The sequence below is a fragment of the Aquila chrysaetos genome, chromosome 7 (assembly GCF_900496995.4).
Source record: "Aquila chrysaetos chrysaetos chromosome 7, bAquChr1.4, whole genome shotgun sequence".
Lineage (NCBI taxonomy): Eukaryota > Metazoa > Chordata > Aves > Accipitriformes > Accipitridae > Aquila > Aquila chrysaetos.
The window spans coordinates 46,094,940-46,110,373 of record NC_044010.1 but is presented as its reverse complement, the minus strand read 5'-3'; the positions used below and the strand labels follow the sequence as shown (position 1 = coordinate 46,110,373).

The window sequence follows — 15,434 nt, the reverse complement described above, 5'->3', positions numbered from 1 at the left end:
GGAAGGCAGGTGCCACGCATTAATGCAGTTGCAGTTGGAAATGTGGAGCCGTCGCCCTGGGGCTGGGGCAGATGGAGGGCTGGTTTGCTTCGGGCGGACTGTGCCCTCGCTAGCCCTTTCCAGCTCTGGCACTGTTCTGCCAGTGGTGTGTTGAACCTGGTGGTACTCACTTCAGCTTGTTTTAATATCAGTAGTACTCACTGCTTACTTGAGAGACATGTTGGAGAAGTATAAAGCCACACGCTATTGTTAGACGGACAGTGGTTCTCCCCATGTAAACCAGTGGTGTTGCCTTTTTGTTTGCAGGCACCAGAATATGATATGCTTGGCAGTAAACTGTTTTTTAATCTTGTAAAGTTACTTTGCGCTAGTACAAAGCTAAACCTCTAGAAACTCTAAAGTCAGAAGGACACTGCTGGGAAAACGTTTTTGTTGTGCTCATTCATAAATGGTTTTATATTTTAGGGGGAACCAATTAGTAATAAAGTTACTCCTTATAGTCTGATGTATGGTAGCAAGTTCTTAGGAAACATCAAATCCCTACAGTGGTAGTGGTGCAGACAGGTGTTGTACAAGGAATCATTTTAGAGGAGAAAAATGGTAGCATTTGAAACTTAAAAAAAATTATCTGATGAAATGCAAATCAAATAGCTGTTAGTTAATGGTATTTAGAACCCTAATTTTATAATGTTGATTGAAAAATGCCTATATGCTAAGATAGTTGCAATGTATACTAGTTTACATGCGATAATTGGAGAAGAAATGTAGTACTTTGAGAAGAAGTTAAACATTGATTGGACCCAAGAAGACTTCCCTTTCCTGAGGTACTCTGCAAACTGGAGTACATGTGAAAAATGGAAGGAGAATGATTGTGGAAGTGTGAAAACTGCAAAGTGAAACAGAGTAGACATAAAAGTAGCTGTTGAGGGATCTGCCTTTATTAGCTAGCCAGCTTGAATTTCCTGGAGAAAGAGAAGTTTATCAAGCGTCTTGGGTCCGGGTCATGTCTCCTTGTGTATTACTTTATACAGTCTCTAGCATCATGGGAGCATCCTGAATAAGACTGGACTGGCTGGATTCTTGTATATCATAAAAAGGTATTATTACATGTAAAGTGACAATGCCACTTTCTCCTCTTGCTTTTTGCAAAGCTTTGATGGTACATTCCATGTCCTCAAAGCTGCTTCAAAAATCATGAGGGCATAGATTTAAGTAGGAGAAAAATTGAGACAATAATGGCATGTTGTCTTTGAAATTTTGGGAGAATATTTCATTCAGTGTTTATAGTCTTATAATCTTGATAATGCTTCGACAACTTATTGGAGAACTTCTGGTTTTAGTAGAATACAATATTTCAACAAACATACCCCCCCACACACCTTAGCCTATCTGGTCTTCATTCAGAATACGAGTAGGTTTCCTTGGGGGGGGGGGGAAGAAAAACAAACAAACAAAAAAGGCAAAAAAGAAAGCATTACAGTTCACATACTTCCAGTTTATCTCTAGATGCCCCCTAAATTGTGCTGAATTTCTAACCCTGAGCTTAAAATCTGTCATTTTATGCATAGAATTATGAGAGTGAACGTACACTTTCTCATCCCATCCCCATTGTGGCTGCCCTAGGCCCCTGCAGCTGGGTGTAGCAGTATTTATCAGGAGTAAATGGATGCATTCCTTTGATTAGCTTCATTTGAGGGATTCCTCATACTTAATGATGCTGTGGGTTGTTTGGCTCCTCTCCCTTCCACTAGCAAAGAGATTTCCGCTGCCATTATCAGCTACACTAACTTTTCAGCACACGTCAGCATTTCTTGTGTGCAAAGGCCACAGCTGTAGTTGAACAATGTGGTCGTTGTAATCCAATAATGGGAATCCTAAATATAACAATAATTATAACCTCTTACATTGAGAACAATATTGATAATCAGGGATACCAATCCTTGAATTTCATAGAAAGAGCTCGACACTGGTTGTTGCAGTGTTATCCACGTTTTAAGATTTCAAATACTTTGCAAAACTTCTATGTGCTTGTGTAAAGATTTGGCTTTGCTATACAGTTGGGCATAATGGAAACAAAAAGCACCCAGAGAAATATGAATGATTACATTTATCAACAGCTAAACAGAGCACTTTGGATATTATTCTTGTAATTAACAAGTGTAACTTGCCATAATAAGGCCTGATTATAAGTAGTCTAACAGCAAGGACTGATTTTATTGAAAATAAGTCCTATTAGAAACTGCACCCAGTTCGGTCTTGTGTATCTTTAAATCATGCTTGTAGTTAGTCTGCATGTACACTTTCTGTCTCTCTGTCTCCTTTTTAAAATTTCATTTTCTTTTTTCAAGAAAACCCTTGTGAAATTTGGTCAGTGTGAATTTCTTTGTAAAATAGAGCTGTTGGTGAGCCACGTATGATCCACTCAGTCTTGGTGATTCTGCAATTTTCTGATGAACAAAATTGCTATTTATTGCCAACGTGGTCATACGATTGATATATCCAGGTCTTGTGAGAGTTCACGATCATGAAAAGAGGGTGTATCTGCAGGCACAGAAACAGCAGACACTTCAGAGTTAGATTCCTCGAACAGGGTTTGTTTTTTAATTACAGAATTCGTAGTGACTTGAGACAATACTTCTTTCACCTCAAACTTCTGTCTCAACCCACTGCTGCCGCAAATGCACTCCTTGACTCCCAAGTTCTCACCTCGCATAATGCCATCTCCTCGTTCACTGGTGGCTTTTCCTTCGACCAACCACAGGCCTTTCTCCTGGCAAGGACCTTAAAAAGAACAAACAGAGCAATGGGCAAGGTCTAAAATATACTTCTATTTCAGTTCTTCATTCTGCACACCTCTTCAGGAGCCCAGGGCGATCCCTTCCTTAATTACCTCACTGCTGTACACAGTACCTCTGGTCTAGTAGGCAGGGTCTCGGCATTTGTAATACCTTCAGGAGAGGCTGCATTTGGGTTACGTTGCTGCTTCTCATGTTCACATCTTCTGTCTTCCGAGTTCTTCATTCTACAAACTTAACGTGCTTTGCTGGAGGTAGTAGTATGTATCCAGTGGATATAAAGTGGGGGTTGTTACGTATTGTGTTTCTCTTTCATTGTCTAAAAATGTAGTTTTCAGTTAGCAGTACCTCTCAGCTAATGTTTTGACTACGAACAGTTGAAGGTCCCTAGAAAAAAATACATCTACCCTAAACCGCACATGGAAAGCATGTAATCTTATGCTATATTCTATGAATACGCATGTTATGCTTGAAGGAGTAATTATTTGGATCTTCTCAGTCATTTAAAATGTTTGTTTTTAATGCTTTTGGAATTTTCTTTGACTCAGATATATACGGGGGGTGGGGGAGGAAGGGAGTGACAGAGAGAGAATAATTCCATAGAGTGAAGGACAAATATGTTTTGCAGTTAGAGGGATTTTGCCTGAAATTGCAGATAACGAGTGCACAAAGTGGTTGTCCTGCTCTTTTGGAAATACTGCTGTAATCCAGGCAGTTGGCAACTCTTTTTTTCATTAATCCTGTACCCATTCATAAATCCAGAGCCTGCAATTATTTTATTTTTTTTTTTTCCCCCAGTTTCAAATATATTGCAATTTTTTCCCAATCTGTATTGAAAGCTGCTTCTGGTGTTTCTTTCGCCACCCTACCCGCGGTGTTCCTCTGGGATGGGGCGTTACTTTTTTTGCGGCCATCCTGTCCACAGTAGGCATTTGCCATCTACTGCACTTAAAACATTCTGTTCTTCGCTCTGTCTTTTGGCACCGATAACCGTGACATCTGCTTGTCACATATGAAGCCCAGAAGGTGCTGAAGACCCCGAAGCAGTGAGCATCCCTTACGTGAGCATCCCTTACGTGGGCAGAGGAGAATTATCTTTGCCTCTCAGGTGGGGAAGCGGCTGGCTTGGCTCGCTCCCGGTTTCAGACTGAGGGGCATGGAGAGTTTCCAAATGCCATCTCCCATGTACAGATTGTGGGGAAAGCTGGCCTTTCCTACTCTCCCCCGTCGTGCTCCGCTTCCCCGAGGGAGGAAGCGTGAGCGTGTACCCCAAATAGGAGCGGCTGCGGCGGGGAGCATTGCCCGCTCTGGGCTGCCTGCAGTGTCTGTGCCCAGGAGCAGCTCTCTGGCTGAGTGGAAGCGAGGAAGAAGTTTTCTGGTTGGTTGTCTTGCTCTTTGGCATGAGCAAAGCTTGTATTTTTGTATAATTAAAGTGAATAGGCTGGTAGTTTACCAGCTCTGGATTAATAAAGCCTAGGGCAAATGCGTAAGTCGTAGCACAGTGTTTTAACTACCAGGAACTCGGTTGAACATTTAAGTTTGAAATATACGTAGACTCACGTGCAGTTTCAAAGGTGGTCGGTCCTTAAGAACAGTTGGCTTAAATTTAATGCATATTTAATGGTGAGCACGGAGAAAACAACCATGATTTTTTTCCTGAACATTGAACTTTTTAGTGGTCCCTTCCATCATGGTAGTTCAGGTAAAAATGTTGCAGATAATAGTTTACAATCTGAAAAGGTATTGGATAGTGCTACATAAATGCACAGCTTATATTAAACTGTAGTTTAAAATTTTTTTTTAATGACTTGTTAAGTTCTGTGCTACGGTCCATTGCTTGAATTTGTATTTGTTAAGGCATAAAACTGAGGGAGCTCAGGGAGGGCATACTCTTTCTGTTCAGACTGAAAGATGAATTTGTTTGCCTGATATTTAAAGAAAAGCCCCAAACCTGTCATTTGTTTTTTAAGAAAGCTGTGTGTCTTCCCCTGTTGTGCAGAATTACTCCATGTATTGTGTGTATGGTTTTGCTTTTCAGTAAATGCTGGGCTTACAGAAAAAGGACTTGCCAAGGGAAGTTGTCAGTTTGCATCCTCATTCTGATTTACCAGGGGAGCATAAAAATATACTTCCTTGTCAAAGTTTCAGGTATGGTAGTTAAACCTGTAATGTTCATCATCTTTCCTTTAACCCCAAACTGAGAAGAGGACTGGTAAGGATGCAAACTCTGTTATTTTCACTGTAGTTTTCCAATGTTAAGGAAGAATTATTTTGCCACCAATTTGGGGAAGAATATTCTACCTAGTTGCCACTATTTTTAGAACTGTATTGCCTTATGTATATCTGAGCAGCTGAACTACAAATTTTAGTTCCAGTCTAGCTGTAGAGAAAGTATTTTAATACTTCTTAGTCTCTTGGAGGCAGGAAGAAAGACCGAACTGCTTGCAGAAGAGGAGCAGACTGTGGGATGAGAACCTCGGGATATATTTCATGGAGAGCGTCATTTGAGTTTGAATTACCACAGATGTGCAGAACCTGTTCTGACACTGAATTACAGGGTGGTTTGTCGGTTCGCTTGTTTCAAAAGATAACCTGTTACACACATCAAAATAAGACCAATACCTCAGAGAGATCATGAAGTGTGCACTTGTGTTATTAGTTAGGAGATTGCAAGCACAGAAGATTGCCCTGGAGGGTAGCGCTTCTTATTCCAGAAAATCATATGAGTGAAAAAAAGAAATTAAACATTTCTTAATAAGTTGCTACTGTGCCATTGTAGTAAAAGGAATTCATTGCATAAACCCCCACCCGATTTCACATCTGTGAGCCATTAAAAATTGTTAATGATTTGATGAACTCTGATTTGGCCCACACAAGGTAGAACTCCATGACAGAGTAGGGGAAAAAACCCCAGCTCCAGTATGCTCTACTTGCAAGAGAAACTTATCTAGAGAAGTGGTTTTTTTAATGTTAAAAGCACTGACTCTTCTGAGCAGTTTCTTTTGGAGGAGCTTTCTTTACTTTTGCTGCTGTTTATTTGTTTATTCCCACAGATGAGGTAGAGCTTGCTTTAAACTTAATGAAAAGAGTTGCTCCTTTTCTGTTAATGCACAGAATAGTCCATCTGTGTACATAACACCTCAGGGGCGTGCTGGCTGACAAAGAAGTGCAATGTATTAACTTAATGTCTTAAATGCTCTTCTAGGCCGCAGTCAAACTGGCCAGGTAGTGAGTGTACAGTGGGATCCAGACAGCATTGCCAGACTTTGTGCTTGATAAGCTCAGGTGGAAAGCATGTGGGGCAGGGGAGTTGATAAGCTCAGGTGGAAAGCATGTGGGGCAGGGGAGTTGAGAAGCTCAGGTGGAAAGCATGTGGGGCAGGGGAGTTGATAAGCTCAGGTGGAAAGCATGTGGGGCAGGGGAGTTGATAAGCTCAGGTGGAAAGCATGTGGGGCAGGGGAGTTGATAAGCTCAGGTGGAAAGCATGCAGGGTAGGGGAGTGCTGCTTGAGTAGTTAGTGTCCTTGGAGGTCTGTGTTGTTTCTGGAGCACAAGATGAGGAATCTTTCAAGAAAAAAGAAAGGAAAAAAATACATTCTATAGCGTTTCCTTTAAAGAATACGTCTAAAAGGAAGAGGAGTACCACCACACGGTTCTACTTTAAGGTCTGTAATTCTTGGAACATCTGTGCCTTTACATATACTCAAAAAATCTTGGGGTTGTTTTGGGTGAGGAGCAGAGTTGATGAATATGAGACTGTTACTTGTGTATTGACATCTCAAAACCTGTTTGATACACTGTGGGGCCTTATGCACCCAGAATATAATAACAAACCTGATTTTTGGACAGAGGCCGCTGTTCTTGAAATATTCAGGACCGCTAGGTGCTTGGCAACCTTAATCGCACCCAAGGCCAGGAGCAGGGAATAATAGTACATCAAACCGAGTTATTTGCTGGGATTACTGTGGTACGTGGGTTGTGTGACATCCTCTGATATGAGGGCACCTGGGGGTAGAAGCAGAGCAGACCTTGACGGCTAGGAAAATTTACTACTACGTTGAGGCTGGGTGGAGGCTGGACTTGCAGGAGTATTGTGAAAGACAGAGTGCTCTTAAGAGAGCTGTGCTTTCCCCCTTAGCTTCCAGGGCGTTTCCGTGGACCCCAGGCACCTGATGTTCTTTGGTACAACTCCTGTCCCAAGTTAAATGGCGTTATCGGCCAGGAACGCCCGTTCCCTGCAGCTGCCCTCCCGTTGATGGGAACGCAGCAGCAGCTGGCCGGCTGCTGTGGCTCTGGGGACAAAAGGTGTGGGTGAGGAATGCTGGCAGCCTTTTTGTATTATTATTATTTCCTGTCTATGTATCTGTGCACAGTTTTGTTTACAAAAAGAATTGCTGCTCTTTTAATTAAGAAATAGAATGACATAAATCAATTATCTGTTTGGGGAATGAGGGCAAGTAATTGCGGCAAGCTAGACTCAAAATGTCACGCAATCTATGGCTAAATTATTTTGTTCTTTCCGGGCTGTAGTTTTTTATGAAATTGGTGAGTCAGGCAATTGTCAGTAATATTTTTGTTGTCTTAAATTTTTTTCTTACCCTATATGAACTACGTGCATCCATCTAGATTACATCTGAATGACAAAAATACATAGATAGCAGGAGGAGGAAGAGTAATGGCTTTATTTAGAATTAACTGTCAGTAAGTGTTTATTGGGTGCATCCGTCATGTCTTATTCTGGATTTGTGTTCCTAGTCTCTTAGCCGGGAATTCATTTTTTTGATACCTGATGACGCCAAATATTTTAATGTTGTTATTCTCATTCAGCAGTCTATGTAAGCAGTGTGGGACTTAAGTTCAGGAATATTGGAAGTACTTACTGCCTTCTTTTTTAGTCATTTAGCAAAAGCACATCTATGGCCTATTTTTAATACCTTTTTAGATGAAATGTTTTATGTATTGTCAAGAATATTCAATTTCTTTTAAAAAATAAATGCCATTATGCATGGGACTCTGCTTGTAAAACAGTTTGTGCAATTAATATATCAGATGGAAAATTTGGGCTAAGAAGGGCTTTGGGAGAAAATACGTACAAATATGGATAAATCAAGAAGGCTCACGTCAGATAATTCAAGATAATGGTATCTTGTGTGTGTGTGTGAACAAGTAAAGTGGATTCAGGAAGATTTGAGAAAAATTATTTCCTTTCGCAACCTAAATTTAAATGTCTAAATGAGTTCTTATAGCACTGGGACTTGGAAATGGCCTTACTTTCAGGTGTCAGGCAGAGAAGAATACCTGATTTTTATTGCTGCTTGTCTGTTTGCTAATAATGATGAGCATTGCCTAGCACGTAAGAGAGAGACAGCATTATTTGGATGAATTGAGGACTCCCATTGAAATGCCTTGGGAGTATGCAGGACTTGTGCTCTTTGACGTGTTCTGAAGCAATGGTGTCTAAGAAAGAGAGAAATTAAGATCTTCCCCTTGTACATCGCACTGACTGTGCATGTATTGTGGTGTTTTACTGTGAAACATTAGTTTTGATTAACAAGCAGTTGTAAGGCCAAAGGCAGAGTATTCATTATTTAAGTACAAAGGGAGAAAATATGAAAAATACAGTGAGGCACCCCACAAAGCAGCAGGCTGTGTTGTTTTGAGCTTAGAGTGTTCCTGTCTTCTTTTCCATGCATATGTGTGGCAACCAACTCATATTATGGATCAGTCTTGGTGGTTCTGATCATTCAGTTTCCCCTACTGTAGGGGAATGGAACTTAGGAGAATAAAAGCTTTAGTAGATCATTGCTTTCACTGAAAGTTTAACCATTTGTGTTTTCTTGGTTGGAGAATTAGGGCAAGATTTTTAGCTCCTCACAAGCCGGTCAAGCATGTCTGAGAACCAGGCTGTGTGGCAAGGTGCAATACATGACCAGTCCTGATCACCATTTTTGTTCTCTGTTCGTATGTTGTAATAGAGTATATGACTGATTTGAGAAACTGATTAGGAAGGGAAATTAATGGAAGGCGTAGCTCCAAATGCTCGATTAACCTAGACCTTTAAGTGGCTTTGTTTCGGAGGCAAGAAATCAGGCGACAGGCTCTGGGAGGACATGGTCGGAGGCTGCTGGAACTGGGGACCTGCTCCTGTGTCTTGGTCCTGGAGTATTGGATTTACAGCGTGTTTGCGTGTGGCTTAGTTTTGGTGTGTAAATTCTGGAAGTTGAAGGCATGTGAAGATTGTGCCGGTGTGTTGTAGCAGGAACAAGAGCGTGGGTGACGCTTACCCAAGGGCCAAGCTGGGAACAGCAGGCTGGCCTGGCACTGTTGGCCTGCAGTACCAACATGTTCCTCCTGTGAGTCCCTTTGGAGGTGGGGCTACACCCTAAAAGGGGTGAATGAGAACCAATAATGCAACAAAAACAGTTTTAGAGAAGCTTTATGCTATAAGCTGGGGCTCTTAGGAGACAGCTGGGGCTCAGAGTCAGATCGATCTTTTCGCCTCCATGTATCTTCAGATTTTGCAGACGTTTGCATTAGCAAGTGAAAATGTTCTCACTTCCTTGCAACCTAACGAGCAGATGTCTTTTCAACATTAGGGATTGTTTGAAGACAACCATCAGAAAGGTGGTAGCTCTCAAGAAGCAGCTAAATTAATGCATTGAGGTTTTTGTGAAATCCTGTTACTCAATAGCAGTCATGTTGATCCATCAGAAGGTGTTCAGCCACAAATTTTAGATGGGCCACCAAATACCCAAGAGTCTTCCTTATCCCCTTGGCACAGGGATGCACACGCTGCAGAGCTTCCTCGTACTGGTCTGGCCCTCTTAGGCAAAGGTTGGTGGGGAAGACGTGCATGACAGATTATCTCATGTTCTGCAGGGCTATTTGCTCCAGGCAAAACCACGGAGTCAGCTACGTGTCATTAGACCAATAATCAAACTGAATAGCCAGAATAGGGGTGGCCACCGAAGCAGGACCTGGTCCTGTACTGCACTCATCCAGGTCCTGAGCACTTCTAGGATCTTTTATGGCACAACGGGCCTGTTTCTGCTCCCCGATTACTCTGTTCTGGGGAGCACACCCAGGTCTTGATTTTAGTGGCATTTCATGCTCAGTAAGCATTTACTTGTGTGCTGTGAGTGACTCCATACAGTTTCTGAACTGAGGCACATTGAGCTGGATCTGCTGCTGCAGTTGGGGCCCAGTTCATGCATTTGCAGTGCTACCGCCTTTCTTGTTCTCTAGAGCTCCTTGCAGCTTGTTTTAGGGGCTGGCATGGTCTGTGAACTTTCAGGTGGCTCAGCAGCCTATGAACCCTCTTGGAGTAGGAGAGACACTGCGATGTGGCACTGCCATTTTGTGTGTCACTGCATGGGGCTCTGTGGTCAAGTGTCCCATGAAGAGACGGGTCCCTAGCTGAGGGCATCTCCATCAGCCCCTCCTCGTCATGCAACCTACTGTGGCAGAGGTACGCTGGGAGCGAGGTTAAGAGGCACAGATAGCTAGTCACTCCTGGATGTATGGCATTTAGCATATTCACACTCATTATTCCCTTAGAATTTGTCTCTGGCACAAATGCTTTCCCTTGTTTCCAGTCTCTTACCGTGCTGTAATAATTAACAGCATATGTTGATATGCTGCACCCAGAGAAGGATGCAAGTCTTCCTCCCTCCCGTTGTTTCCTCTTCTTCTCCTCTCCCCTCCCAGATGTAATGGAGGCATTGCTAACGTACCTTTATGAGAGGCTGCCAGGCAGGCATTTGTAGCACAGTACACTACAAGAATTCAGGGCTCTCTTTGGGGTTCATGAACGGTTGGTATCGTCCACAGGTGGAAAAGCCATGGCTGCCATAGCTCTCCAAATCTTAAGATTTCTGGGTAGCATTAAATTTTTTGTAATGTTGAAATACTTCTCTTAAAGATAGGGCAAGTATCCTCTGTTGGCTTGATTTTTGGTTCCAGCCCATTTTTACTTCCTATGGCAGTACAAAACATTGCTAACATTTGTCTTCCCTTCTGTCCTCTTTCTGCAGGTCTTGATGATTGCCTGCAGCAATATATAAAGAACTTTGAAAGAGAGAAGATTAGTGGCGACCAGCTACTACGCATTACTCATCAAGAACTGGAAGATCTTGGAGTCACACGAATTGGCCATCAGGAACTTATCTTGGAAGCAGTAGACTTGCTCTGCGCGCTGGTAAACTTCTTGGGGCAAAACAGGGTGTGGGGGAGGAGTGAACAGTGTTTGCATACTCACAGTTTGTGTATTCAAATTTCCAGTCCTAAAGACTAAGTAGTTCAAGAAACTCCTGACACCTGATGTATGAACAATTTAGCATTTTAAACCAGAGGCAAGATAAAGAGCAATATCTACTGATAGGATGGTGCTTGTGAAATAAATTGGTATCAGAGAATTAAAGCTTGCATATCTGTCTTTATAGAAGAAAAGTTTATCTGAAATCATAAAAGAACTAGAGTGGGTTTGGTTTGGAATGTAAAACAGTTATATATGTGAATGCAGTAATTGAGTGCCGGTTGCCCTTTACAAGCAAAATGTCCTGATACTAACCATGTCATTTTTCACTGATCCTTTCATGCAAATTATGTTTTAGATGATTATTTGAGCTTGCTGAAACATAGCTGCTTGTATTTCAGAGTAGAAAAGATAAAATACTGAAATAATTATCTTATGTGTAAATAATACATACATCTTTGATGGCACGTACAGAAGGATTTGGTAATGGTCCTTTCAGTCAGGTCGCGTCATGCATAACTGGGATTATCCCCTCGGTGAGGGGTGTGGTGCTGACTTCACCCTTTTTACGAACTTTTTGTGTGTGCCTGTAAAGATTAGTGGTAGATTGGGCACACTGTCTGCATTCTCCACTGTAGGAAGGATTGTGAACAGCTCTGCTAAGATGTACTTGACTGCCTAAAGTGGTGTTTTGTGGATTTTTAATGCATACTACTTTTCCAGGCCTCAGAAGCAGCTTTAAGAAAGCTGAATCCCAGTAGAGGCAATCAAAGATGGTACGCTGAAAGGCTCTTCAGAAAGGCTTGTGGATTCTCAGTATGCAGCAGCTTTTCTGAATATCCTGTTGTTGCATCTTTGGGAGATAGATGTGAGGGGTAATGAAGAGAAGACTGCGAAAAAAAATAAAAAATGCAGAAGAAAAAGTAAAAAAAGTGGAGAAAAGCTTTTCCATACAGGAAGACATTTGGTTTGAAACACATCTTAGATTCTCTTCTTTAGAGTAGTATTTCTAATAACGTTGCAAAGTGGCTCAGTGCAATAAGTTAACTCATCTATTTGTTTTCTAAATAATGGAAAGGATGCCATCCTAAAAAAAAAATGCTACATGTATAGAAGGGAACATAGAGTTATTCACAAAGTACTTTTCTCATCAGACAGTGCAAAAGGAAACAAGAAAGTAAATACTTTAATTAACTGAGACAAAATCTAAGTAAGGGTGAACTCTGATGACAAGCAAACAGGGAGACAGATTGCGGCTCTTTCAAAATTAACCTATTTTCACAGAAAAAAAACCTTGTTTATTAGCTGAAATTTCTTTTTTTCATGGGTATGTAATTACAGATGTTATCTTTAGACAAACAAACACAACTTGTCTTTGTAGCTCCCTTATCTTAGGCAAAAGTGTATGGAACCAAGTTGAATATAAAATAAGGAATTTGTAGCGAAGGCTAACACTGCATCCTTAATTCATGCAGCAAGTCTCTACCTTCCTGGTCCTTGTTGCACTTACAGTGTTGTCTGCTTTTCTGAGTTTGTCTTAAAGAAAACTTCATCACTGAAACACAATAGTATGCCTTCAGATCACGACTTCTAATTTAAGCTGAGGTTTTTGCAGTCTCACAATTGGCTCCTCATGGCTCCTCAGGGATACAAAATGTGATTGTTATATTGATTTTAGTGGACTTAATTTGAATTTATTGTTCACCAATCAGATAAACCTCTTAGGAAATTTAATTCAGAGACAATCCTTTTGGCTCTACTGGTCCTAGACTTACGGGCTTTCCTTTTTTTTTATTGCATCAGTAAGTATCTGCCCTGGTTAGTGCTTGCCCATTCTTCCAATTAGCCTCTAATGTTGACTGTATTGTTTAGGAGAACTTTAAGCCTATGACTGTCTAATGTAGGATAACTGCTAGTGCAGGTAGTCGCTGTGCAAGGTTTTTTTAATGAAAATTAGCTGATTATTTTTTCTGTTTCACTGGAGTTTGCCAGATGTTTCATGATAGAATTTGGCATGAGTTACAATTGTATGATCCAACTGAGTTAACATCTATTTGGATGCTGGAGATGATGTATGGCATGATGGGGTAGGAATAGTAATGTTAATTTTGCCTTGCAAGCATAATCTCTGATTGATTTTAAACTAATCATTAAAAACCAAAAGGATTGTCACTTCCGATTCTCCTCCCCATTCTCTCCGAGTTAGTGAGTGACCACCTAAACAGTTTTTGGCACGGAGGACAGAACCAGCTCCCGCTGTTCATTCCTGCTCTCTCTGCAGGGGAGAGTTTCGAAGACAGAGTTGCCATCAATGAGAAAAGCTTCTGCGATGTTGATAGCTGATGTGTTTTAAGAGCTGCTTTCTTCCTGCCCCCCTTCCCAGCATTTTTTGGGGGTAAACTTCTACTCACTGTTTCTGCCCTGTCAGCTGCGGATACGGCAAATGGCAAACCAGCTGCTTGTGTTGCATGCCTGTAGTTCACAGGGCAGCGTTTTCTTCTTGGAGGAAAGTGGAAAGCCTGACCAAGCGTATTTGGCTGGTATGGAGAGAGCGTGGGACCTCCCTAACCCAGGTGGAGGCTATTGAACAGTGCTAGGTAGGCAAGCTGCTTGCTGCAATAATAGTTGGGAACCAGTTATGATTGATAGCACTATTTAAAGGATGTTCTTTATTGATTTTTGACAGAAGGTGGGTGGGTGGCTATGGTCTCTCACAGTATTCCCCTCCTGTCATAAGCACTTGCAACGAATGGATCCTCCGGTGTTTGTTAGCTGATCAGAGAACAAATGGTGGCCTGTGCCATCCATCTTAGTAGAGTCTCTCGGCTGCCAGCCTGGCATACTGTGCTCTTGACGGAAGAGCAAGCATCCTGGCGGTGAGATTCACAGGTTTTCTTTTCCTACGGTGCTTCTGAGAAAGAGGAGTAAAGATTTTGCCCAGCTGCTACTGCCGTTTCAGGTCACGCTTGCTGATAACGGTGGGGGTGTACGTACCGCATACCATCACTGAAGCTGAACGTGCTCCGGGAGAGAGCGGGCAGTGTAACTAATGTGGTTTGTCTCTTCCCCCTCTCCTTCAGTCTGTGGAGGTGGGAGCATGTTCAATAGATTATCTTGCCTCGGTGCAGTTTGGTGCGTTATAAAATCCGTATGTCAGAAAGGGCAAGATGAATGAAATGTTCTCTGTGCTTAAAAGAAAGAAGTAGTGAGGTCTGTGATGGCATTTTGTTGCTGCGAAGAGTTTGTTGCATGGTTTTCGATCGGTCCTTGAAAAACCACCATGACGGATATATGCCTGTAGAGTTGTTCTATTTCCAGCAAGGTATGTCTCTTGTCCTTCCCTTTCTGTTCACACTGGGACATGAAACTGAGATCACACTGGTGGCACCAACAGGTAGATTCCTGCTTGATGTGGATGTGCGTGTTTAGTCATACTGACAAAATCTCAATTATTTTTTGAGATCTCAAAACTGGTTGAAAAATGGTAAACTAAGAAGCTGCATGCCCAGCTCTAGAGATACAGGAGAAACTGTACTGAGTTAGGTACCATGGTATTTTTGCTCCAGGCTACTCCCACATAATAAAACATACGCTTGTTCATCAGTTATAAAAATTACCACCCAGATCTAGCCTCTGCATGAACCTTTTCAGTGTGTGTGTGGTGGTAAAGCTAGTCTAAGGCTGCTTTACATTTCATCAGTGAAAAAACAACAGTGTAGCAGACCTTCATCCACACCTAAAGTGCGGTGAGCCTTGTTTCCTCATTGGTTGCTTTAGGAACTGGATGTGAATGAACGATGGCAACAGAAAGTAAATTGAGGGAAGATAGAGGTGATGCTTAGGAAAAGAAAAATGCATAGTGAAGAACAGATTACTTAGATAATGCGATCAGATCACTGTGTCAGTCTTCAGGTTTGGAGTGTGTCTGGAGGTCTTGTAGCTCCTGAAATACCTAACTGTGCTGCAGAAAGCAAAGAAATGCATGTAATTCTTTTTCCATCATCTGTTTGTCAGGAGATGGAATTTCATTTATCAAAACTGGGTATGGCCATATTTTGCTGAGTGTCTATGGACTCTAAATTTTATGTCTCCTTGGTATAATATTTTTCCCAGAAAATGCTACCCTTTGCCTCACTGCCTGGAGAATACAAAGACTGAAGGCTGCACAGCCAAAGATTTCTTCTTCCATCTTTAAGAAAATAATGTAGCTTACCTGACATAGCACCACAATGCCTTGATGCATGAGAATTTTTTTTGCTTTACTTCTCCAAAACACCATGTACATTTTGTTTGCATGAAGATTAAATTAGTTTTGCTTGATTTTGAACATTTTCAAATATTTTTTAAAAGGAGACCTTAAAGTGGGAATTATTTTGTTCTGGGAAG

The 15,434-nt window shown here is 41.6% G+C and overlaps 1 protein-coding gene across 10 annotated transcripts in view; it reads left to right on the top strand.

Annotated features, from left to right (window-relative positions):
- CNKSR2 (connector enhancer of kinase suppressor of Ras 2) overlaps window positions 1-15,434 on the top strand; it is a 216,669-nt gene that overhangs the window by 25,601 nt on the left and 175,634 nt on the right. For all 10 annotated transcript variants that reach the window (XM_030019601.1, XM_030019599.1, XM_030019600.1 and 7 more), the window contains exon 2: window positions 10,828-10,991. In XM_030019601.1, coding sequence (XP_029875461.1) covers window positions 10,828-10,991 — 164 coding nt within the window. The remainder of the gene's footprint in view (window positions 1-10,827; window positions 10,992-15,434) is intronic.